This window comes from Choloepus didactylus, chromosome 3 (assembly GCF_015220235.1).
Source record: "Choloepus didactylus isolate mChoDid1 chromosome 3, mChoDid1.pri, whole genome shotgun sequence".
Lineage (NCBI taxonomy): Eukaryota > Metazoa > Chordata > Mammalia > Pilosa > Megalonychidae > Choloepus > Choloepus didactylus.
This window is the reverse complement of record NC_051309.1, coordinates 119,718,322-119,745,538: the sequence shown is the minus strand read 5'-3', so window position 1 is coordinate 119,745,538 and position 27,217 is coordinate 119,718,322. Positions and strand designations below refer to the sequence as shown.

The 27,217-nt window shown below is 38.7% G+C and overlaps 1 protein-coding gene and 1 long non-coding RNA gene across 6 annotated transcripts in view; one reads left to right on the top strand and one right to left on the bottom strand.

Moving 5' to 3' along the window:
* Nucleotides 1–11,772: 11,772 nt before the first annotated feature.
* The window catches only part of LOC119529764, a 73,436-nt gene continuing 57,991 nt past the window's right edge, over nucleotides 11,773–27,217 (bottom strand). For 4 of the 5 annotated variants that reach the window (XR_005215944.1, XR_005215943.1, XR_005215942.1 and 1 more), the window contains one exon: nucleotides 11,773–16,272. This is a non-coding gene — a long non-coding RNA (uncharacterized LOC119529764). The other variant, XR_005215946.1, reaches the window with a different exon arrangement.
* The window catches only part of CFI (complement factor I), a 48,815-nt gene continuing 34,688 nt past the window's right edge, over nucleotides 13,091–27,217 (top strand). Inside the window, exons 1-3 of the mRNA XM_037830454.1 lie at nucleotides 13,091–13,261; nucleotides 24,319–24,598; nucleotides 26,079–26,232. Coding sequence (XP_037686382.1) covers nucleotides 13,205–13,261; nucleotides 24,319–24,598; nucleotides 26,079–26,232 — 491 coding nt within the window. The 5' untranslated portion in view covers nucleotides 13,091–13,204. The remainder of the gene's footprint in view (nucleotides 13,262–24,318; nucleotides 24,599–26,078; nucleotides 26,233–27,217) is intronic.

The window sequence follows — 27,217 nt, the reverse complement described above, 5'->3', positions numbered from 1 at the left end:
TGATTTTGGGCAGAACTGTTCCTGCCGTTTTGTCCTGTGGTTTCGCTAGTTAAATGAAAACGATGTGTGTGTATGTGCGTATATATGTGCGTGTTACCCGTTAGAAAGCCAAACCGTAGTTTTATCTTTTGTACTATGTAACTTATTCATTCGTCGAGTACGTTTTGTGAGCCTTCTAGGTGTCGGGATGTGCATCAGCAAGTACTGGAAGCCCTTCTGCCCCGTCCGTCTTTAAGCCCTTAATATCCGGCTTCGTCTTTTCCACCCCCACCAACACTTCTCTCTCAAAGAAAGTTAGTGACTCCTATTTGTTATCTTTGGTTAATCTCTTCTTACATCCTAATCTGAGCCCTTTCCAGGATATTTGATGCACTTGACCGTCCCTTCTTTGAAAGGGGGTGAAGACTGATACCTCTTTTAAAGAGTTATTAGAAGTTGAAATAAGATTTTGAATAAACTTTGTAAATTCCACTCTGGAAATGTTATGAGTCACAGTATGTCTTCTGCTCAAAAGCAAAGCTCCTTGAGGGATCACCTAACAATGCTATATATTAAAGGAATTTGATATGTATATTTTAAATTCAAATTTTATAGATGTTCTTTAAATTCTGTATTTCTTATAGTAGAATTACTCATAGCTGCCCTTCTCTGTTTTGCTTTGATTGTGTTATTTAATTTCAGTGTTTCTGTCTCCATTTGGTGTCTCCTGTCAATATGATGAAACCATAGAACTTTTGTGAAATCTCAAGATCATCTGGTGCCTAGCCCTTTATTTTACAAGAAAGGAACTGACAGAGAACTGAAGTTTCTTCCTCAGTTAATTTTCCCGTAGTTAGAGGGACAAACTAGAACCTTGGTTCCTGGGTGCTACAGTCTTGGTTTCTCACAGTCATCAGTTCTTCTCTGCCACTTCCCCACCCCCCACCCCCTTTTTCTCCTTCCAGATGGTCCATCTTTTCAGTTCCCTATTTGTCTTCATGGTTGCATCAAACTCTTGTTTTCTAAATCTTTGAACTCAGACTTCTGGGTGCTCTCCTTCCATCCTTACTATCACTATCCACCATCTCACCCCAGTCTTAGTGGCAATCTCTTTTATCAAAAGCTATCAATTTCATTTATTTCCTTCTAAAGTGGTTTTTTTTTTTTTTTAATTAAATTCAGTTTTATTGAAATACATTCACACACCATACAATCATCCATGGTATACAATCCACTGTCCACAATATGATAACATAGTTATGTGTTCATCATCACAATCTATCTCTGAACATTTTCCTTACAAAAGTGAAAAAAGAACACCCAAATCATCCCCCCATCCCACCCCATTTGTTCTTTAGTTTTTATCCCCATTTTTCTACTCATCCATATACTAGATGAAGGGGGTGTGATCCACAAGGTCTTCACAATCACACTGTCACCCCTTGTAGTCTACATTGTTATATAATCGTCTTCAGGAGTCCATACTGCTGGGTTGGAGTTTGGTAGCTTTAGGTATTTACTTCTAGCTATTCCAATACATTAGAACCTAAGAGGTGTTATCTATATAGTGCATAAGAATGTCCACCAGAGTGACCTCTCGACTCCATTTGGAATCTCTCAGCCGCTGAAACTATTTCGTCTCATTTTGCATCCCCCTTTTGGTCAAGAAGATACTCTCAGCCCCATGATGCCGGGTCCACATTCATCCCCAGGAGTCATATTCTGCATTGCCAGGGAGATTTACACCCCTGGGAGTCGGATCCCACGTAGGGGGGAGGGCAGCGAGTTCTCCTGTCAAGATGGCTCAGTTAGAGAGAGAGAGGGCCACATCTGAGCAACAAAGAGGTACTCAGGGGGAGACTCTTAGGCACCATTACATGCAAGTTTAGACTCTCCTTTGTGGTAATGAGCTTCATAAGGGCAAGTCCCATGCTCGAGGGCTCAGCACATCAAACCACCAGTCCCAATGTTTGTGACAACATCAACACCAGTCCAGGTGAGGATGTCCAACACATCCGCACCTTCCCCCAGATCCTCAGGGCTGGGGAGGGGGAGGCTGTAAATATATTTTTTATTATCTGCCCAAATTACTCTGGGATGTGTCACTATTTCACTCCAGCCTATACTAACCTACCGTATCTCACTTCCTATTCAAAGTTCCATGCAACTGTGGTGTTTGAACAAATCAACTGTAGAGTTGTACTGTTTAGAAAACTAAAGTGGCTTTGTACCATCATCAGCTATTACAGTTTTCCTGTTGTCACTCCCAGACTTCCTTGTGTTATTCCTACCCTAGATCACCCAATATAATCTACAAGAATTTAAAATTCCAGAAATAAAAACAGCGAACAACAATATCGTGTCACGTTTTGAGCATTTGTTGCCTCAAGCTAGTTTCCAAGCTAGACTCTTCATCTTCCCAAATGTACTGCATATGACGATATACTGAACTTGTTAAAACAGTTTCATCATGTAATACCCATGCTCGGGACCCAAAATAGCTTCCATTTCCTTTAGCAACAAGTCTAATGTAAACTCTCTCCATCAGTCAAGCCTTCTATATAAGGCTTTGCTCAAAAGCAAAGCTCCTTGAGGGATCACCTAACAATGCTATATATTAAAGGAATTTGTATATTGTATTTCCCTTCTGTTCTGTGCACCATCCATCTGTCCCATCAGGACAATGTCATTACCAGACAGCCTACAAGCTTTATTTCTCTTGCTTTGCCTTTGTTAAGCACTTCGTCCTGGCTGGAAAGCCCCATTTCCATCCCACTAGACGGCTTTTTTCTATCTTTGTACCTTAGAGAAACCATAGAAATAATTTTCATGTCTCAGGAACCCCTACATAAAAATGATTACAGATATACAACTCACAGTATGGTAATGTGATCAGTGAGTTGTGACACAATGATCCAAGAATAATTATCAGTGCCTTTCTGAGCAGAGAATGATGTTTTTCTGTGAATCTGTTCATATTTGCCCATCTAATTAGCATACTCTGTGTAGTTCCTCCTCCCTACAAAGGATATCAACTCTAACGCAAATTCAGTGGGAGAGGAAACATCAGTTTTTACTTTTAAAAAATTCATACTTGAATTCTTTATCTTCTCCAAGCAGACATAAATGTTGATCGCAAATTTCTACTTTATTAGATGGTCATGAGGTACAGTATGTGGCATAAGGTGAGTGCAAAGGTAGTTTATCCCCCTAATTAAAACGAAAAATTTCTTTTTAGCCAAACTTTCTTGAAAAATAAAAGTTAAACTTAGTGTACCTTCTTTGAAACCTTTCTTTTCATAAGCTATAAAATTTATAGACAAAAATAGTAAATTTCTGTTAAATAACTGACTTTAGCCAAACTAGAATGTAATATTTTTAGAGGTACATTTAGTAGATGTAATTTAATAAAGGTTGCAAATTGATGTGACTTAATGTTTCCAACATGAAAATATATGTGGAATAGTAAATCACATCAAAAAACATCATACCAGATTTCATTTTCAACTGAAATGAGGTAATTTCTGTCTTTACTCTTAATGTTCGTTACACAAGAAAAAGTTTGCTCACTCGTGTAAGAAGTTGAAGAGTACAGTAAAATGTTCATTGCTTTCCTACGAGTGACAGGATGCTATTCTTTCATAGAAATCCAGAAGGAGAGAACTGTAAATTTCATCTTGTGTTTGCAGTCAAACTACAGCTCACAAAGTTCTTCCTCTTCTCTCAAAGTTACATTCTCAGACTAGGAAGAAGATTCAAAGAAAGGGGACTTCAACAAGTCATACACTTGTATTGAAAGGGAGGGAAAATACTGTTCAATTTTGTTCTGCAATTCCCCCAAGTGGTTTTCAGTAAGATTTGAGACCTGGTATGCTCTCACTGTCAAGCTTAGCAGCAATGGAAACATTTTGAGATTTTCTTTTGTATTATGATTTTCCCAAAGATTCTATTTCCATTTAAATCCAAGAATCCTGTAACTTGGAGTGAAAACATTTTCTCCAAGACTGTAGGCCAGTTTCTGCAGTCTTCAACGTCAAAGAATTTGGCAACATCTGGCCTTCTATTTTCTTGTAAGTAGTCCTACAGTTTACCTTTCAGCTCAAACACCTTGCTGAGAACTAAATCTGTGTTAGTTTCTCTTACTCTTTAACAACATACCCCAAAGCATATGGGTTAAAATAATTAACATCTCCTAAAGTTTCTGTGGATCAGATATTTAGGAGCAGCTTAGCTGGGTGGTTCTGGCTCAAGGTCTCTCAAGAGGTTACAGTTAAGATGTCACCTGGGTCTATAGTCATCTGAAGGGTTGACTGAGTATGGAGAACATATTTCTGAGGTGGCCCACTCACAAGCTGATGCTGCCTATTTGTATGAAACCTTGGTTCCTCACTGCATGGACCTTTTCATAGGATGGGTAAGTGTTCTCAGGACATGGCAGCTGGCTGCTCCCAGAACAAATGATCTGCTAAACCATAAAATGAATGCATGTTACAGGAGATTTACATGTTTTCTGTCCAGGTTTTACACAGCTTTGTAAACATTCCTGAACCAACTGGCTTTTGATAAAGTTAGCCATTTTTGTAGCATCACCTAGAACTTTTTTCAGGTCGTATCTAGAACTTTCTGAAACCAGCACCTCTCTGAAGAAAGCAGTGTGTTGTAATTGCATCAGGGTTTTCTTTTTCTATTTTTTTCCACAAGAGGTGAAATCTGTCAGGGAGCCGATGACTGATGGTGTACCATCAGTGCAAATGTCAATATAGTTCCTCCAAGATGTACCTTTTGTTTCCAGATATGAAGATAAAACATTAAATATATCTTGGCCTTTGATTTTTTGGGGGAAGCCCTTTGCAACAAGAACATTTTCTTCAATGTCACCATAATTTACAAAATTTACAAATGCTACCACATGACAGTTATTATTAAAATCTGTTGCTTTCATCCATCTGGTAAAAAAAAAACTTGTTGCTTTCAGTTTATTAAACAAAACTTCTTCAGCATCATGTGATGTCATCAATTTCATCAATTTATCAAACCTTGAAAGTGGAACCTTTTCACTTTGTCATATGGCACCTTGTCCTAGCATTTTACTCTATAATTTTACATGCTGGAATTAAAAGGTTTCCACCAACAATGAGGTCTTTTCTGGTGACTAAGTTCTGCTAGTAAATAACTTGCTTCCTGAACCTTTTTACTGAATATAATTTTTTTAAACCAAATTCTTTACTCCATTTTAGATTCCAGTGGTTATTTAAAATAATCTGCTTCTTTAGTGTGATTTGCAGTTAAGTGTCTTTTCAATTTTTCTGGAGTCATTGCTGCATTTGTAAGTTGTGATTCTTCATTACTAACTTTATCAGTTAGACCTGCAGTTCTCTTTTATCTCCCACTTTATCTTCAGAAATCACCCTATTAGACTGTAAGTCATGTTTGTAAAACATAGACATTAATAAAGTGTAAAGCAAGCAAACTAAAGGAAAAGGAAAAAAAATTTTTATAATACAGTTCACTTTTAACCTAGAGGCTCCATGCTTACAACATCAGCAAAGTAGCAGTGAGGCACACAAGAATTTCTTATTTAGAATTAAGATTTACCATTTGATTTCTTTCACATAAAGAAAGCTTGTTTGCTCTCAATTGGCTGTGGGTTAGGGGAGGCAGTGTTGTTTAGGAGAGGCCGCTTGGAAGGGACAGGCTGATATCATCAACCTCCCTCCCTCCCCTCAGTGCAATTCAGCATTCATCAATTATCAACAGCCTCCCCTATTTCACATCAAAAACTGAGAATGGACTCAACCAAACGAACATAGTCCTGTGGTGCATTGCCCTGTGGGTGAAGAACCTCTAGTAAAATTGCTAGTAGGGCTGTTTGATCACTCTTGTCACTGCAAGTGCTGGCATTACATTGGAGAAGGATGTTAAAAAAATTTTTTTTTTAATTTTTTTCCAATCTCTTTTGGAAAACTGGTAACCTTTCACAGAACCCCTAATGACATCTACAGAATCCCAACTGAGAAACACTAAGCCCCTGAAAGACTGGAACTACAAGTTGTTTGTTTTGGTATCCTAAGTACATAGCACAGTGTCTGGGACAAAACTGATACCCAGTAAATACTTACTGAACTGACCTGAACTCTTTTCTATACTTTTAGTTTCTGCCCAACTATTAAGGTTCTGCCTGCCAACAAAAGACTATAGTATGATGATCAAAGAGATGAAGAGTCTATAAAAGAGATAGGGGAAGAAAAGAGAAAGGTTTTATAAGTGCAACCTAATTGTGGGATCTAAGATCTAAGAGGGCACATGACCAACTGTGTCGCTGAAAGTTTAGGAAATATGATTAAAATACTTGGTAAGAGCTTATTGCAATGACAGAAGAGAAACTGGTAGCTCAAAAAAGAGAAGAAACAGATTGAAATTTTTGTATTGGAACAAATTTTTAAAAGAAATTGGCTAAAAAATATATTTACAGCCCCCTTCCCCCCCCCCCCCCGAGGAGCTGGGGGAAAGTGTGGAAGTGTTGGACTTCCTCACCTGGACTGATGCTGATGTTGTCACAAACTTTAGGACTGGCGGTTTGATGTGCCGAGCCCTCTATAATGGGACTTGCACTTACGAAGCTCATCACTGCAAAGGAGAGGCTAAACCTGCATATAATTGTGCCTAAGAGTCTCCCCCGAGTTCCTCTTTGTTGCTCAGATGTGGCCCTCTCTCTCTCTAACTGAGCCACCTCAGCAAGTGAACTCACTGCCCTCCCCCCTACATGGGACCCAACTTCCAGGGGTGTAACTCTCCCTGGCAATGCAGAATATGACTCCCGGGGATGAATCTGGACCCAGCATCGTGGGATTGAGAATATCTTCTTGACCAAAAGGGGGATGCAAAATGAGATGAAATAGTTTCAGTGGCTGAGAGATTTCAAATGGAGTCGAGAGGTCACTCTGGTGGACATTCTTATGCACTATATGGTTAACACCTCTTAGGTTTTAATGTAGTGGAATAGCTAGAAGTAAATACCTGAAACTATCAAACTCCAACCCAATAGTCTAGATTCCTGGAGACAATTGTGTAACAATGTAGATTACAAGGGGTGACAGTGTGATTGTGAAAACCTTGTGGATCACACTCCCTTTATCTTGCATATGGATGGATGAGTAGAAAAATGGGGACAAAAACTAAATGAAAAATAGGGTGGGATTGGGGGGGATGGTTTGGGTGTTCTTTTTTACTTTTATTTTTTATTCTGATTCTGATTCTGAGGTAAGGAAAATGTTCAGAAATAGATTGTGGTGATGAATTCATAACTATATGATTGTACTGTGAACAGTTGATTGTACACCATGAATGATTGTATGGTATGTGAATATATTTCAAAAAAACTGAATTTAATTAAAAAAAAAATTGGCCAAGTTGGAAAAATTCATGTGAATTCATGGCTTTCTGTTTTTAAATTTTTCCTTATGAAAAATTTCAAGCATTAGCAAAATCTGAAAGAACAGCATAACAAACCTCTGTGTACCCATCACCCAGCTTCAACAATTACCAGCTTTTTGCAAATCTTTCATTCATCCTCTTGGAATAGGTTAAATAGTGGCCCCCAAAGATATCAAGCCCTAATCGCTGGACTCTGTAAATGGTACGTTACTTGGAAAAAGAGTTTTTGCAGATTTGACTAAATTAAGAATCTTGCGTTGGGGAGATTGTCCTGGATTATCTGGGTGGGTCCTAAAAGCCACCACTAGTGTCCTTATGACAGAGAGAGAGAGAGAGAGAGAGAGAGAGAGAGAGAGAGAGAGAGAGAGGTTGGTTCAACATACACACAGAGGAGAACATGAGAAGACAGAAGCAGAGATTGGAGTGATGTGTCCACAATTCAAAGAATGCTGGCAAGCCACCAGAAGCTGGAACCCACAGGGAACTCATTCTCTGCTAGAGTCTCTGTAGGAAATGCAGCCTTGCTGACCCTGCATTTCAGCCCGGCAATACTAATTTCAGACTTCTGGCCTCCAGAACAGTGAAAGAATAAATTTCTGTCATTTGTGGTAGTTTGTTATAGCAACCACAGGAAACTAATACACTCCTCTTTTTTTTTTTTTTTTTTTGCCAGAGTATTTTTAAGTAACCTCCACATAACATTTCACACATCAATCTCCAGCAGAGACTCTAAAACGTAATTGTGTAGAGTCAAGAAGCTATCCTGGAGGTTACTCTTAGGCAAGCTCCAGCTAGATATCCCAAATGGCCACAGTATGCTAAGCCCATACCAATAGTAGTCTCAAAATACCTAGGTCCCTATCTGAGACTCTATAAAAGTTTCACTCACTAAGTATATTTTTCAGAAACTTAAATCCACCACAGTGTTCCTTCCTATCCCAGACAAGTCCTAAAACCCAGAGGCAACAGCCTCTTTGAGGACATCAACCAGATGCAGCCCCCTCCCCAAATGTCAACACACCTTTTCAATATGAACAAGTTAGGGTGGTCACTCTTAGACACCCCTGAAGATTGAGAAAGTGATTAAATGAGAGGTAGGGGTAGCAACATACAAGATAGGATTTAACAAAGGATTACAAATACTGAATCTTTATATAAAATTTTTTTAGATGCTAGGGTATTAGAATAGCTAGAAGGAAATAACTGAAACTGTGGAACTGTAACCCATACCATTCTTTGAAATTATATAACTGCTTGTTGAGCTGTAATTTGAAAATTAATACCTTTCTGTATGTATCCTATATTTTACAATAATGGAAATAACTGAAGTTGTGGAAATGTAATCCATAATATTCTTTGAAATTTGCTCTCTAACTGCTTGTTAAATAACTTTAAAAGTTATTACTGTTCTGTATATGTTAAATTTCACAATAAAAATGTATTTAAAAAATAAATTAAAAAACATAATTGTGCTTAATTATCAGCTAATATCCAATCTGTATGAAAGTTTCCCTTTATCTCAAAAATATCTTTTAATAGGTGAGTTATTCAAATGAAGATACAAAAAAGGCCTATGCAGTGCATTTGATTGCTTTGTCTCTTAAGTCTCCCTTATTCTATATCAGTTTCCTCTCCGTATTCTTTTTCATAGCATTTATTCATTGAAGAAACTGAGTTCCTTATCTTGTAGAATAGTCCATTTTCTCACTGCATTCTCTATCCTCTCTATTCCCTGTAAACTGTTAGTTAACTGGCAGTGAGCTATGGAGACTTGCTCATTGAAAAACAGTTTTTTTGTTTTGTTTTGTTTTGTTTTTTTTTGCAAGAACACTTCCTATAACATCACATGAGGAAACATGCAATGTCTTGTTGTCTGTCTTGTGATGATGTTAGGATTGAACAATGAGATTAAACTGATCCATCTATTAGAAAGTTCTTTTTCACCTAATGGCTTTAGCTGCTATTAATGATCATTACCTAGATTTATTGGTTCAAAAAGGGTTGCAAAATGGTGATATGCTGATTCCTTCTGCAAGTATTAGCCAGAATAAAGAGCTTTCGGTTGCTCTTATCTACAATTCATACAGGAAAGTAGGTCAAATGCTTGATTTTTGCTCTTACCAATTGTCAGAATAAGGAATCCAGTGCCCTAGCAACCCTCCAAAAGTGACCAGTGAGTGTTTTCTTAAGTGACACATTGAACTCATAAATTTTTACATATTTATTTCAATCCTTTGTTATCTTTGTTTTTTTTTTTGATGCTTACATGTTCCATCTTTAGCTTGTTGGAACTCCGTCTATTTGGTCCTATGTCTTTTAATGCCAACTTACCAGCCTTTGATAGCTTCCTTTAATAGTTAGATGTCTATAATTATTTTATGCATTCCCTAGACCTGAACTCAGCTATTTCTCCAAGAAGCCCTGATTTCTTTTAGTGAGAAATTAGAGAATAAAACCTGGGTACTAGTGAGTACTCATTGCCTCTGTGTTATCAAGATTTCTAGGCCTTATCATTGGACATAGCTAGGAAGTATATATATATTTAGAAAGAAAAAAAATCATGGTTCATTCTGATATTTCCAATTCAAAGTTCAGACTACAGGGTATTTGCCTCTTTGAATTTATACTTGCATCTCTTTTTCTTACCCTGATATTCTTATATTAACATAATTACTTATTTGCTTAAGCAACATATATTAAGAGTTTTCAGGTTTTAAAATAATTGTTAATATTATTACTAACAATAAGACTACTGAATATTGTTTAAGATTTTGTTTGTACCCGTTTGTTAATATTTTATTTAGAATTTTTTGCAACTATATTCACAAATGAGGTTTTTCTTTTTCTTTCACTATACATTCTGGTTTTAGTTTCTGATTATAGAGTTCTGCTTAAGATGATTGTGCAGGAGTGGGGAGGGATACAAAGCTGTGAAGGCTTGGGTATAGCTTGCCTTTATTTTCCTTCTTTTTTCCACAAAACTCCAGAGAATTTTATTCTTGCAAATTTAATTACCTTGAAGTCAATTTATTTTTTAATTTTATTTTTATGTTTTTATCAGAGATGTAGATTTACAGAAAAGTTATGCATAAAATATGTAAAATACAGAGTTCCTATATACATGACTTGTAACAAATATAGCTTGTCTTTTAAGTGCAGAGAAAAGGCTCTAAATAAACAAGAAAACAACTCAGCCAGTTGATATCAGCCAGTTTGGTTCATCAGCCACCCAGGGCTGGCACAGTGGGCACAAGAATGAGGTGGCCATGGTAACAGAGATGGAGGCCACACATGAGACCTACAGCATGGACCCCCAAGGCTTATCTTGACAGAAAGAGACCTATGCTGAGTCTCCAACATGGTACAGTTCATCAGGGGGGCCAACTTGGTGGCTAGTTGACTACATTCAGTCCCTTCAGTCTTAGAAAGGCCACTGGCTGTTCTCACAGGAATCCACATATATCCAGGTATGTGGGAGCCTTTCCCACCTGTAGGACCTCAGGTAGCATCAGGGTCCAAATGATTACTGAGTGCCTAATCCTCCAGCAGAGGATCCCACATACCATCCTGCCAGACCAGGGGACAGACTTTACAGCTAAGGAGGATCCACTAGACATTTCACATACTGCAAGCTAACAGCCTGAGCATTGGAATGGCCTGTTGAATATAAAGCTGAAGTGCTAGTTAAAGGCAATGCCCTGCAAGGATGGGGTGCTGTTGTCCAGAAAGCAGCATATATATTGAAACAAAGACCTTCATATAGTGCTGTATCTCTGTTTTGGTTTGCTAATGCTGCCATTAAGCAAAATACCAGAAATGGATTGGCTTTTATGAAGGGAATTTATTTGGTTACAAAGTTACAGTCTTAAGGCCATAAAATGTCCAAGGTAAGGGGGTACTTTCACTGAAGAATGGACAATGAGTCTAGAAAATCTCTGTTAGCTGGGAAGGCACGTGACTGACATCTGCTCCCAAGTTCTGGTTTCAAAATGGCTTTCTCCCAGGATGTTCCTCTCTAAGCTGCAGCTCCTCAAAAATGTCACTCTAAGATGCTCTTGGGACATTCTCTCTTAGCTTCTCTGGAGCACAAGTCTGCTTTCAAAGCCCGTCTACAAAATGTCTCTGTAAGCTGCAGCTCCTCTCTCAGCTCCTGTGCATTCTTCAAAGTGTCCCTCTTGGCTATAGCAAGCTCACTCCTTCTGTCTGAGCTTATATAGTGCTCCAGTAAACTATTCAAGGCCCACGCTGAATGGGCGGGGCCACACCTCCATGGAAATTATCTAATCAGAGTTATCATCTACAGTTGGGTGGGTCACATCTCCATGGAAACACTCAAAGAATTACAATCTAATCAACACTAATATGTCTGCCCACACAAGATTGCATCAAAGATAATGGCATTTTGGGGGACACAATACATTCAAACTGGCACAATCTCCAATAGGAAAAATACACGGGAGCTGAGGGATAGGAGCCAGAATGAGGTTCTGGCACATGCCATCAAGTAAGCCACTGAAGCCAGCAAGAGCAGGTAGGTCAGGGTGAAGGGAATCTAGAATGGAGAGAGAAGAGGCCGGGGATGAAATTAAATTGCAGCCCTAAGATCAACTGCAAGGGCAGGACTTTCCCACTAACTCCCCCTTCTTAGTTTCCCCTCGGGAAGAGTAGGCCCCCTGGAATTTTGAAGGAACTGCTCTTAAAACATACATGGTAAAGTAGATCTAAAAGGTACAAGGGGTAGACTCTAAACGATATGGAGATGTTTCCCAGATCCCTCTTCAAGGGAGGGCTTGCTGCCGAGCTATAAAAAACGTGGTCAGACACCTCCTCCTAAAAGAAAACAATTGTCAGATCCCTCAGGGTCAGCCTCAGTTACAGAGAACATCCTCACCCAAGGCTATGCCCTTCCTGGGCAGTGTGTGTGAGGTGACTGAGCAAGGCAGGGTACAGCAGCCCAGTCATTTTGGCCTGACCCAGGGACACTCGGACAAGCTCCAGAGGTCCCTACAGGGTCGGCCAAGGCTTTCTCTGGCCTTTCTCCCTCTGCTCACTCCTGCTTCCTCTCCTTTCCTTTCACAGGTGTTGATGCCTAATAAACACCCTGCCCTAATAAACGTCCCTAATAAACATATTATCACTAATAAGCTCTATCACATATCTACTTCAGGAGAACTCAAACTGTGTCTACATTGCTTCTGTCACAAATTTACTTCACAAATTTACTTCACAAATGCCAGTGAATCCTATATTATAGTTGGTAGTAGGGCAAAAATCTTGTTTCAAAAAGTTTTCTGTGCTCAGAGAATATAATTTGATCACAGTATAACCAATACACGGATTTTTCTTTTTTTTGAGTGTTTAGCTTATTTAGTATAGCTTTCAATAAGATGTACTTCTTTTTCTTGCTGCTTCTAGTCTTCAACTTTAATAAAAAATATATATAATTTTATTTTACAAAAAATATAAGAAACTTACTTCCAATGTAATTTCTGCTTTTGCTAGAACACAATTGCCGCATTGTTTCCAGCAAGGGGAGGAAAATCCCTCTCCTTTGGAAGAAACAGTCCCTATTGGTTGTCTCCCTCAGCTCTTTACTGGGAAGGGCATTTTTAGTTTCAGTTACGGTAAAACGCTTTGAATATTAGCCAAAGTCTATAAGGGTTCAAAAGTACAAAGCTCTTTCGAGGGTTACCAGCTTTTAAATATTTTTCCAGAGGTTAAAAATTAATTTCCAAATGAATATCTGAGGTGGGTCGCAGTCCTTGGCAGAGACATAAACCCTATCTCCAACATGAAGCTCGCTCATGTTATTCTGTTATTTTTGTGCTTCTACTCAAGTGCTTGTAAGGTAAGTAATTCGATCTTTATGCAGACTATTGTAAGTAGATATTTAAAGTATTATAAAATACTAAAATATTGAAAAAAATCTTAAAGATATAATGATACTTAAATACTACATAGCTCAGTTGCCAACACTAGCACTATATAGTCAGTAACAAAGATTTTACATTAATATCTCAACAAAAGTTTTAAGAAAATAGCCCCTTTGATATGCTTATATCTGTGCATTGACATTGAACCAAACAAGAATTTTACTAACAGTTCTGTAATTTACAGAAATCAAATCAATAAGGATTTATCAAGTTCCTACTGTGTGCAAGGTATAGTGCTATGCAAATAGTAAGACTGATCTCTTCCTTCAATTGCCTTTTAGAATAACTGTAGACAGGTGATAAAAATATGCCAATGATGAAATAATAAGTAAGATGTAAATGACATTTGAAAGAAGAGAATGTTACAAGATAATACACATTTAATTGCCAAAAATGATACAAATATCATGTGCCAAAGGAGTTTAATGAGGGAACAAATCACTTCATGCTGGAGGTCAGGAAGAGTTTATGGATCAAGTGAGATTTGAGCTGGAACTTTAATTCTGGATTAGAGTTGATCAGTGGAGAGGAAGAGAAAGTGCTTTCCAGCCCCTCCAGCCAGGAGAAGCAGCAAGTGCAGCAGATGCGGGAAGGCAGCAAAGCACCAGGCTCCTTCACGTCAATAAATCCATTTGATTGATGTGGAGGTTCTTTGGGCAACTGAGACTTAAAACTGAAATGTTCTTGTAGCCAGGTTGGGAGGTCATCTATTAGGGTTAAAAATATTTAAGACCTTTTGGATGCTTGCTGCTGATTTCCTACTTTGGTGGCCAAAGTGCTTTGAGATAGGATTCCAAAAACTTTAGTCTTAAAGACAGCTTGTAGAAGCAAATATTTGAAGAAAGCTATTTAAGAAACCAGAATCACATATTCTAAGTTTCTAGCAACTTCTAAAATATGTATCATCATAGCAATGTTTATAATAGAAAATAAATGGAAATAAACTAAATGCTCATTGATTAGAAACTGATTAAGTTATTGTATTTCCATAAATGAATTATCATGTAGCAATTGAAAATGATGCAGTTCTATATTTTATTGAAATAAAGTCCTCACTACAATCTTACTTTTGCTAAAGGAAAAGTATGTGTGTATGTATATATAGTATATAGATAGACAGATGTGTATGCTACACACATAAATACATACATATATATGTGGCAATTAAAAAGTTCTTAGAGGGCATATATCCAGTAGTTAACAGTCACTATCTCTGGGTAATGGGATATAGATATTTTTATTTTCTGTTTTTCTGTTCTATTTATTTTTCTTTTTTCTTTTTTAAAATACCAAAATAATTATAATTAGAAAACAATATTTATTGAGAAAGAAATTTCAGCCCCATTTCTGATTCCTAGGACAAAACCAAAATAAAATAAAACTAAAAATAGTGGCTTCCATTTAAGGAAAGGAAAAGAGCCTCTTTCTTGTATTGAACAGTTTTCCAATAATAAAGTTGTCTTCGTCCTTTAAGAAGCAGCATTTTGAGAGGGGTTAATTTCATATTTGTGAGAAATTCAGAACTCCTTAAAATATTAGTTTATGAAATAAAATGGGCATTTTTTTTTATCCTACCAGCTGAGATGAAGCCATTTTTAAATGGAGGTTATCATAGAAACAAGTTCAATGTGTTCAAATAAGTTTTAAAATATATCTAAGTTTTCACAATGTAATAAAATATGTACCACTAGGATAAAATTTTGTTATTTGAGGAGATGGGGGCATGTTTCTTTAGAGGGGATAAAAAATACACCTCTCTTTAAAAATCAAAACATCTTGATGGGCTGATCTGGAAGTAGATTATGTCAACAGCTAGAAGGACTGACAGGGAGGTAGAAGTAAGTTGCTCTGCACAGCGAACAGAGAATTTTGGTTTTACTGAAACTGCCCAGAAAAAAGAAGAAAGGAAACTCAGGAAAGGAGGAACAAGAAACCCACAGCACAGAGGCCTGGCTGCTGAGATTCTGATGGAAGGAAGTAATGACCAAAGGATGCTCATGAATCGAGAAGCTGAATGTTTCCAGCAGTGCAGTTACCTACTATAATAGTGCTAGGCTGTGACGTAATCCCTATACCCTCAAACTTAATTTTACCCTGAAAATTTATTACAAACTAGGCTTAAATTGATGGCATTTTAGAGAAAAAAAAAATGAGGATGACGTTCAGCAGGCTGACAAGATGCTGGAAAGGGAGCATAGGAACATGAGGCGAGGTGCACGGCCAAAAATTCCCAGTGATTTTCAGTCCTCCTCATTCCTCTCTGTGGGTCAGATTTCCATCTGGGATAATTTTCCTTCTCCCTGAAGGAGTTTTTAAGAAAAACTCTCTTAGTGCAGATCTGCTTGTGATAAATTCTTTCAGGGCTTGTACGTCTTAAAAAGTTATTTTGCCTAATTTCTTAAAGATATTTTTGCTGGTAGGCTGACGGTTTTTTCTTTCAGTCCTTTTAAAATGTTGCTCCATTCTCTTCGCACTTGCATCATTTCTGATGAGAAACTTGCTGTCACCATTACCTTCGTTCCTCTGTACATAATGGGCCTTTTTCTTGGATTTCTATTTATCACTGTTTTGAACAATTTGATTATTACATGCCTTTGTGGAGTTTCTTTCATGCTCCCAGGGCATGGGGTTCATTTAGCCTGTTGTATCTGAGGATTTTTGGTTTTCATCAAATTTCAAAAAATTTCGGCCACTATTTCTTCAAATTTTTTTGTCTTCACCTCTCTCCTCTCATTTGGGGACTGCAGAGTCTTGATTATGCAGCAGGAAAACACAACCCCCAAAATCTCAGTGACTCAACACAACAAAAGTTTATTTTTCACTCCTGTGAAGTCCACTGTGGGTCTGGGTGACTCTGCAGGAACCTGTCCTTCATGCGTTAGGCCCAGCACTCTAGGCTACTTTGGTTCTGTGGTCTCTCCATAATCTGCAGGGAAAGAGAAGGATGGGTGTTGAGCACCCACAATCAAATGCTTCTACTTGAAACCAACACATGTTACTTCAGCTTGCATTTCATTGACCAGAGGGGCAGTGAAATGCAATCTTCCTGTTTGCCTGGAAGTAGAGGAAAATTGGATATTAATAAACAGTATTAATGTCCACCACAAAGATAAACACTTAAAAATTCTCAGAGCCACCCATCCACCCTATACCACCAATCACACACAAAATAGTAGTTGTGCTTTTATCTGTTATTGTGGTGGAAGGGAAAATGACAAGTGACAAAGTCACTATGATTCCAGTGATGATTTAAATAACTTTGTTTCTAATTAATCATAACAGTATTTACATAAATTCAAAAGATAGGTGCACATAAATGTAGAAGCTTAGTTTTTATCTTTCTTTTGGCAAAGCCTGGTGTACAAACAGACTCACAAACCCCTTTAATAACATCCTCAAAATCTGCAGCCCATATTTTGGCAACCACTGCTCTAGACATTGGGAACTCATCGACATATCCAGTTTACCCAATCCCTCTAGAGCCAGAGCCCAATGTTTTCATGTTTATAAACTATATAAACAAATCTCATTTACTATCCCCAGCTAATGGTTTTCTATCTCTTTTTTGATAAATGTTGCCATTGCCAACCAATACTGTGTTGGTTTTATCAATTACCATCAATCTGAAATTTAAAACGGTAACATCATGAGACAGATTCCAATTTACAATAGGAAATTTATGTAGACGACTGAGACTATCTGACATAAACTCCCTCCTAGCTCCTTCACCCCACATCACATGTTCTCTGATTCTCAACCCCATCCTGACCCCCTTCTTGTCTCATAGGAAGAAATAGACTGCTTCATTTCTAAGGAAAACCCTCCACCTTGCTCTGATTTCTCCTTCTCCCATCCCCTCCTCAAAAATGTTTCAACAATTTTGCCCCCTCTCTTACAGCCTCAATCTTTTCCATTCTGTTAGATTCATGCCCTTACTGATAATCATGATAAAATCTCCTCTATCTTAACAACAACAAAAGCCCTCTTTTACTCTGTGTCCCTTTATGTTACTTTTTCTCACTGAAAGTATAAAGACAATTCTTTTCTTCTTATTTTTTATCAAATTAATTCATGTACATTGCTTACAAAGATAAATTATACTATACAGCTTAAAACTAGGGATGATATTCAAAATCATAGATATCACTACTAACCAATTGGACCTTCCTTATAACAAAAACACCCCATCGCACTCCTCCTCACTCGTGATTCTCTCTGCCCAGACAACCACTCTCAAATCTTTGCTGTTTCTTCTGCTATATACATGAGATTTCTCAATAATATGTCCATATAATAATTTCTTTCAATGAGTCCTCCAGATTTTAGCTGCCCCGTCTTCTTCAGAGGTACCAAGTGCTTCAATTCCTAAGCTGTTCTGGGGCTTTATGGGTGAATCCGCTTTATTCTTACGGTCTTCCCTCATGTAGATTTGGGCTTCAGTTCTCACTGGTCAACTAGCCCTTCTGCTTTCCCAAAATGTTACCAACATTTTGATAACATTTCTAGCCTTCAGTCCTCTTCTCTCCTATTTTCTTTGGCCTCATTGTTTATATCTCTTAAAATTTTCCTTTACTCTCATTTTAAGGGCCTTGGGAAGGAAGCAGAGATGAAAGTCTGTGTTCAGCCCTCCATGTCTCCAATCAAACTTCTAGAAAGCATTAGCCTATACTTCTGTTTTCACTTCACCTCCCATTCAAGCCTTAACTCACCAACATCCCTTTTCTGCCTCTAATACTCAGCTAAACCTACTTCCTCAATGGGTCCCAATTTGCTCATCAAATCCAGTGGCCTTTTCTCAGTCCTCATCCACTGAAGCTCTCTGCATCACTGGAAACACCCCTCTTGATGGGAAAAAATGTCTCTTTTGCCTGCTTTTCTTCTTCTGCCCCTGAAATGTCTGTCTTTGTTGCTCTTTTTCACCCCTCATTCAACAAATATAGGTAGTGTGCCAGGTGTTGGGGACACAAAAGTAAAGAAAATGTTTGTAAAAGGATATAAAAATTATACTCTTTCTGTCTTGGTTTTGACTAAAATCTGAAAGGCTAAGAACAAAACAATCGGTGGTGAGTACTTCCACATTACAAACTGAGCTACTCTAAATATGAAACTTGCAAGGGAAGTGGCCCCAGACTGACTGATTTTGCAACTCTTAGCTTGAAGATATAAAAAGCCGAAAGTGACTGGGAATTTCTTTTGAGAAAGTTGTTGGAATGAGGTGGCATTTACCCTCTGCCCTTGCCCTACCATAGCAATGAGGAAGGAGTGAAAGGTGCCTCGACTTCTCTTTTCTTTTTTTTTTTTTTGTCTTCATTTTATTGAGATATATTCACATACCACGCAGTCATACAAAACAAATCGCACTTTCGATTGTTCACAGTACCATTACATACTTGTACATTCATCACCTAAATCAATCCCTGACACCTTCATTAGCACACACACAAAAATAACAAGAATAATAATTAGAGTGAAAAAGAGCAATTGAAGTAAAAAAGAACACTGGGTACCTTTGTCTGTTTGTTTCCTTCCCCTATTTTTCTACTCATCCATCCATAAACTAGACAAAGTGGAGTGTGGTCCTTATGCCTTTCCCAATCCCATTGTCACCCCTCATAAGCTACATTTTTATACAACTGTCTTCAAGATTCATGGGTTCTGGGTTGTAGTTTGGTAGTTTCAGGTATCCACCACCAGCTACCCCAATTCTTTAGAACCTAAAAAGGGTTGTCTAAAGTGTGCGTAAGAGTGCCCACCAGAGTGACCTCTCGGCTCCTTTTGGAATCTCTCTGCCGCTGAAGCTTATTTCATTTCCTTTCACATCACCCTTTTGGTCAAGAAGATGTTCTCCGTCCCACGATGCCAGGTCTATATTCCTCCCCGGGAGTCATATTCCACGTTGCCAGGGAGATTCACTCCCCTGGGTGTCTGATCCCACGTAGGGGGGAGGGCAGTGATTTCACCTTTCAAGTTGGCTTAGCTAGAGAGACAGGGCCACATCTGAGCAACAAAGAGGCATTTGGGAGGAGGCTCTTAGGCACAACCATAGGGAGGCCTAGCCTCTCCTTTGCAGCAACCGTCTTCCCAAGGGTAAAACCTATGGTAGAGGGCTCAACCCATCAAACCACCAGTCCCCTATGTCCGTGGTCATGTTAGCAACCATGGAGGTGGGGTAGGCCAATACCCCTGCAATCTCCACCGGCTCCTCAAGGGGGCACTATATCTTTTTTTCCTTGTTTTTCTTTTTTTTTAATCAACTGTATGAAAAAAAAAATTAAAAAACAAAAAACATACAAGAAAAGAACATTTCAAAGAGACCATAACAAGGGAGTAAGAAAAAGACAACTAACCTAAGATAACTGCTTTACTTCCAACATGTTCCTACTTTACCCCAAGAAAGTTACCTAATATAGCAACATTTCTGTGAACTTGTTCCTACTATATCCATCAGAAATTAACAGGCCATAGTCATTCCTGGGCATCCCCAGAACGTTAAATAGCTTATCTGTTCTTCTTGGATTATTGTTCCCCCTTCCTTAATTGCTCTCTATTGCTAGTTCCCCTACATTCTACATTATAAACCATTTGTTTTATACTTTTCAAAGTTCACATTAGTGGTAGCATATAATATTTCTCTTTTTGTGACCTCCATGGTTTTTGATGAGAAATCTGTACATAGTCTTATTGACCTTCCCTTGAATGTGATGGATTGCTTTTCTCTTGCTGCTTTCAGAATTCTCTCTTTGTCTTTGACATTGGACAGTCTGATTAGTAAGTGTCTTAGAGTAGGTCTATTTGGATTTATTCTGTTTAGGGTACATTGTACTTCTTGGACCTGTATATTTATGTCTTTCATTAGAGTTCAGAAATTTTGACCATTATTTCCTCAAATATTCTTTCTGCTCCCTTTCCCCTCTCCTCCCTCTGGGAAACCCATGACATGTTGTTCTAGTTTGCTAATGCTGCCAGAATGCAAAACACCAGAGATGTATTGGCCTTTGTAAAAGGGGGTTTATTTGGTTACACAGTTACAATCTTAAGGCCATAAAGTGTCCAAGGTAACATATCAGCAATCAGGTACCTTCACTGGAGGATGGCCAATGGTGTCCGGAAAATCTCTGTTAGCTGGGAAGGCATGTGGCTGGTGTCTGCTCCAGATTCTGGTTTCAAAATGGCTTTCTCCCTGGATGTTCTTCTCTAGGCTGCAGCTCCTCTTCAAAATGTCACTCTCAGTTGCTCTTGAGGCGTTTGTCCTCTCTTAGCTTCTCCAGAGCAAGAGTCCCTCTTGGCTGTAGCAAGCTCGCTCCTTCTGTCTGAGCTTTTATAGTGCTCTAGTAAAGTAATCAAGGCCCATGCTGAATGGGTGGGGCCACGGCTCCATGGAAACTATCCAATCAGAGTCATCATCCACAGTTGGGTGGGGCACATCTCCATGGAAACACTCAAAGAATTACAATCTAATCAACACTGTTACATCTACCCACACAAGATTACATCAAAGACAATGTCATTTTGGAGGACATAATACATTCAAACCAGCACACATGTATATTCATGTACATTGTGCTATCATTCAATTCCCTGAAACCCTGCTCAAATTTTTCCATTCTTCTCCCTATTTATCTTTTGTGTGTAAGATTTCAGATGTCTTATCCTCTAGTTAGATGATCTTTTCTTCTGCCTCTTCAAATCTGCTGTTGTAAGTCTCCATTGTGTTTTTCATCTCTTCTATTGTGCCTTTCATTCCCATAAGTTCTGTTATTTGTTTGCATGCTTCTGAGTTCTTCTTTATGCTCATCCAGTGTCTTCTTTATATACATTATCTCTTTTGCCACATTTTCCTTCATTTCTTTGAATTAATTTATGAGATTCATTTGAACATCCTTATTAGTTGTTTCAACTCCCATATCTCATCCAAAGTATTAGTTTGTTCCTTTGACTAGTCCATATCTTTGTGTTTCTTAGTGTGATATGAGTTTTTGCTGGTTTTTCTTGATTAGTTTATTCTGGAGGTTATTTTTTCTCTCTTGCCTAGGGTTTTCTTGTTGGTTGCTTTGTGCTATGATTCTTTTTTGACACTTGTTTTAACTTATTATAGACCTCTAAAGAAGCTCGTGTTTAACTGATTAGAATTTTTCAGCTCTTATTTATCTGACTTTTGCCCTGCATATATGGTATAATTTTTGAGATTGCCCTATTTGTGCAATTGTTTCAGCCCCAGGAAAAAGTTTTCTCCTCCCTTTTCCTCCTTCAGAATGTTTATCTGTTTTGTTTGTTTTTATTTGCCTCCGTATGATTTTAACACTCCTTTCATTATCTTTAGCTACTTTTACCTAAAGGACTGATTCTGGGAGTTGGGTCCCCTTGGAGAGGACCTCAGTTTTTCCCAGACAAGACAGGTTCAGAACTCATGAATGAGGTGTGGATCAGTACCAAGTTTCCCTGGGAGGTGACCCAGCAGGATGTCAATCTTTTCTATGAAATCTCCTGATTCTATGCTTTTCCTGTCCTGCCCAGGAGATGGTGCTTTTTATCCCACTGCTCCCCAAGTCCTAAGGTAGTACTGTGCCTTTAATTCTCAGTCAACTCTGCCCCTGCAAGGGCTTGGTGGAGACAGAGGCTGCCCCCTTCTTTTTGTGGATTGAAACTGTTGCTGGTATCCCAATCCCTAGGATCTGAATTCTCTAAGTAACAGCCACCACCTGTGCTTGGCTTTGCCAGTCCATGCCCCACCCCACCCCCTTTTCTTACAGAAGAGCTGTGCTTCAGCTCCTTGTTCCCTACAAAACCCAAAAATTTACAGTTTCTCTTAAGCAGCCCCACTTCCATCCCTGCCAGTACATGAGTAATTGAGACAAAGGCTGCCAGCAGCTTTTTGCAGGTTGAAACTATTGCTGGTATCCCAACCACTGGGATCTAAATTTTCTAAATGACAGCCACCACCTGTGCTAGGCCTGCCCTTCATCCTTTTTCCTGAGGAAGAGCTGCCCTTCAGTGACCTGCCTCTACCACCTGAGAGGTTACTGTGCCTCTCAATCAATACTGCTTCTGCTCCTGCCTGGGAAGGACTGAAACAGTGACTACCAGATACTTTTTTTAATGGGCAGCTTAAAAATGTAGCTGTTCTCAGAGCTGGAGTCCAGCACCCCAAGTTCCCAAATCAAGAGCCAGAGTCGGTGCCTGGCTCTGTCTCTCCCTTTCCTTCGGTAGGAGCTATCCTTCAGCAAACTGAGCTCTGCCACCTCAAGAAGCCTCTGTGTCTCTCTGTCCTCCCTGCTTCCTCCCCTGCTGGGATGGGGTTGAAACAGAACCTGATGGGTCCTTTCTTTCTTGGGTGGGTTGTAAACTTATCTGTGCTTGGAGCTGGTATCCATCAGTCCGAGTTCACTATTCAAAGGCCATAATTGGTGCCTTGCCAAATCCCCCCTGCCTGATCCTAGGAGAGATGGCTTCTATTTCTAGCCAGGCAGTATCTCCATGTCACTCTGCTGTGCTGGGGAGGGATGGGCACTAGACTCCACAGCACGAAAAGATCTACTCACAGCAATTTATCAGTCTCATTCCTGGCTGGTGTTCTTCCGGCATCTGGAGCCTCCAAAATAGTTGTTTCAGACAGTTCTTGGCTATTTACTAACTGCCCTGGAGGACAGACTGAATCCTAGAACTCCTTATGCTGCCATCTTGGATCTCTCTGTTATGTTCCTTTTTAAACTTTCAAATTCTTCTCTATGCTTACACATTGCCTTCTTAGTATCCCTTATCTCTATATCCATATTTTCCTTCATCTCCTTGAATTGATTTAGAAGATCTCATTGAATTTCTTTGATTATTTGTTCCAAATTCTGTGTCTCCCCTGAAGTTTTCATTTGTTCACTTGACTGAGCCATATCTTCCTGTTTCTTAGTATGGCTTGCAGTTTGTTTGCTGATGTCTGGGCATGTGATTATTTTGATGTGTTAACTCTGAAGGTCAGTTTCTCCCTCTTGCCTATGGTTTATTGTTGATTGGCTTTGTAGTAATGTTGTTCTTTTATGCTTGGTCCAACTTATTTGGACCTTTAGAGTAGCCTGCATTTAGCTGTTCAGATTTTCTCAGCTCTTCTTCATCTGATTCTTGCCCTCAATATGTAGTACAATTTTTAATATTGTACTTTTTGTACAGTTGTTTCCCTTCCAGGAGAAAGCTTCCTTTCCTCTGTTCCTTCTCTGGAACACTGATCTGTTTTCTTTGTTTTTGTGCAGAATTTTCTCCCTGCCTCCTGTGGTTTAAGTTATCTCCCTCTTTTCCTTATACTTTTCAGTTCTGGAACCCATCCTGTCTTATATAGCAGTTCAGTCCACCACCACCCCCTTTTTTTTCTGCCTCTGGTTTCTTCCCTGTTAGCATATCCCACCTTGGGGACCCAGATGAGGTCAATCCAGAAAAGTATGTCAATCTGGAAAGGTCTGTTTGCATTAGGTATTCCAGCAAACACAGACGGGATTGAATGTGCACACGCCTTGTCAATAGTCCTGTTGCAGTACCTCTTTTTGATCCCCTGGGGATACTTTTGTATGTGACACTTGTCAGCCACCTGTGTTCCACTTTGGGTCTCTCATAGGCAGGATTTTATGTTAGCCTTAGCATAATAATAGGTCCCATTGATTTCATGCCTGGTACTTGCCAACCATTATGCATGCATTATTTCTAATCTTTACAATAACCTTGCAAAAGAGTTGATATTATCTTCATTTTACAGTTGAGGGAACTAGCATTTCATGAGAGTAAGTTGTTTGCCCAAGGCCTTACTGCTGTTAAGTGCCTATGCTGGGCCTAGAAGCCAGATTTATCTAATTCTATAAACCACCATACCATGCCATGCCACCCCTCATCTGTTCCATGGGGTGGATTGCTTTGTTCGCGTTACTCACTTATTCATCTTCAAAGAGAAGACTTCAGTTTGTTTCAAAGCTAATGTTTATTTTGTGTCTTACAGCTCACTTCAACATCACACACATTTCAAGAGGATCTATTGGATAGAAATTGCTTAACAAAAAAATACACACATCTCTCCTGTAATAAAGTCTTCTGCCAACCATGGCAGAAATGCATTGACAGGACCTGTACCTGCAAGCTTCCTTATCAGTGCCCAAAGAATGGTACCACGGTGTGCTCAACTAATGGAAAAAGTTACCCAACTTACTGTCAGCAAAAGAGTTTTGAATGTCTTCGTCCACAGGCAAAGTTTTTAAATAATGGAACATGTACAGCTGAAGGTAGGAAAAGTCAAGTTTTCAAGAACAAGCTATTCAATGATATGAGGACAATTTGCCATACTTTCTATCAGAAAATACAATTACTGTGAAATGCTATGAAGACAATTCAAAGTTCTTCTTTATACCCTCCTTAGTTATTTATGGGATAACTAAAGAAATCAGGGGTCACCAGGCCTCCCCCTTAGTGTCCATGCCTCGCTCTGCTGTCCAGCCCTTCAGAATTGGCTCCTTCCTGCTTGGTTAAAGAGATTATCCCCAGGTCATTGAGAGTCAGTCCAGGAACCAGTGAAAAAGTCTTCATATGAGATTGGTACTGATATGCAGCATATCCAGCTTCAGGCCCCTTCTGAACCTCTGACCCTCGTAATTTCTTCTAGCATTCAATCCCCCAACCCCATCACACTTCCTCACCCTCTACCCCATTGGTTCTGATTATCTACATGGAATTCAGGCCATTGCTGACCCAGAGCATAATCTTAACTAGCAAACCTGGCACAACAGACCAGAAAGCTGATCTATACTCCGTCTATGTGCCTCAGTTAGTGAGGGGCCTCCAACCCTAATATGCAGATTAGTGGGGGTGGTTCAGATTAGGGGTCTATCAATCAGATTTAGTTTCCAGCCCCCTTGACAAGCTTGTGGCCTCTCCTGCTTTTCTCATCTGTAAGTGTGACTAATAGTAGTACCTAACTCAGAACACCCTTGTGAACATGAAATAAAATGGTGTAGGTAAACTATTTACACAGTGCTTGGAATGCAAAAAGTGCTCATTAAATTTTAGCTATGACAGCAAAAGTCAGCCTTCTTGGTTTTAAGTTATCATAGACACAGTGAATTTACAGGTTAATGCTCAAAATGTTCTTTTTTAAAGACACCATGATATACGCCAGCTCGTAGTAACGTCTATTTTGGGGGATGCTGAGTTAAGATGTTCAGGTACTGAGGAAAAGGAGGGAGAAAGTGCCCTGTGTGAGCCCGTGTCTGTTACCTGTTGGAGACCAGGAAGATAGCAGGGGAGACTATTCCGTATCAGGCTTTTCTTCTCGTGAGTTAACTACCTTAAATTCAGGAGCATCCACAGACCCTCACCCCTCTTACACTTTCCTTATCTGTTTGTCTTACAAACATAGACTTTGGAGTAAGATCAATATAGCAGGCTCGTATTCCTGGCTTCACCACTTGAGCCAGTAACTTAAACCTCTCCTAGCCTTAGTTTCCTCATGAGTAAAAATGGAGATACATATAGGCTTAAATTCCACTGGGGTGACCTGAGAATTTTATAGTGTTCTATATAACCAGTAGCACAGCCACTAACACATAGTAAACACTTCATACACTAGTGCATGTTATTATTCATTAAAATCATCAGGGAGTTAGAAGTTAGTTTGAAGTTGTATATTTTATTATTTTTAAGGCCTTTAATAAAGAAGGGGAAAAGTGAATATCACAATATTGCTTATTCTTTTGGATTTTATTTTAGGACAATTTAGTGTTTCCTTGAAGTATGGACAAACAGAGTTAGAGGGAATTGTTGAAGTCCAACTTGTGGGCCAAGATGAGAAAGCGTTCATATGTAAAAGCAGCTGGAGCATGACCCAGGCCAACGTGGCCTGCCTGGACCTTGGCTTTCCACAGTGAGTGCCTGTATCAGTGGGCTTTTTTATTTTCCCATGATTTTATTTTATTGTTCCCATGATTTTTTTCATCTAATCTGTGTGCACTTGGTTTCCTCATATGTAAACTGAAAACATTAATTACCCACCTCACAGTATCGTTAGGAGGATTAAATGTGTTCATGTTTACCTTGCACGTAGAACATCGAGCACAGAGCACCTGTAAGTGTGTTAAATAATTATTCAAGACACAAACCCTTTGCTGATTCAGAGGGTTGCAAATAACATTCTTTACTGTCTCTTCTTATCTATGATTGAGATGATCATGTGGGTTTTTTCCTTCCTTCCATTAATGTGGTATGTCATGTTAATTGATTTTCTTATGTTGAATCACCCTTGCATACCTGGGATAAATCCCACTTGATCATGTGTATAATTCTTTTAATGTGCCATTGGATTTGGTTTACTAGCATTTCAGTATTTTTAAAGAATATTTGCATTTATATGCATAACGTGATCTTTTTATTATTGACTTTCTAATTAATTGCCTTGTTATCAGAGAATGTATCTGTAGGATAGCAAGTTTTTTTTAAATGTTTGTTGAGATTGCTTTGTGGCTGAGTATGTTTTAAATGCTTCAGATGTGCTTGATATGACATATATATTCAATTACATAGTGCAGGGTTCTATATAATATTTATGTTATCTATTAGAATAGGCAAGCTTATTAACTGCTTTGTTAAAATCCATTTCTATTTCTTTCCTTTCAATATTAATGTCTTTGTATTTTAGGAGTGTCTCTTATAAATAGTATACAGCTGGGTTTTTAAAAAATAATCCAATATGACAATCATTGTTAACTGAAGAGTTTAGCCCATTTACATTATTGTGATTACTTACATTGTTGAATTTATTTTTTCCTATCTTATTTTGGGCTTATTATTTACTTTGCTTTTTCTAACTTGATTAGATCAAGTTTTTGGTGTGTGTGTGTTTTTTTGTTTGT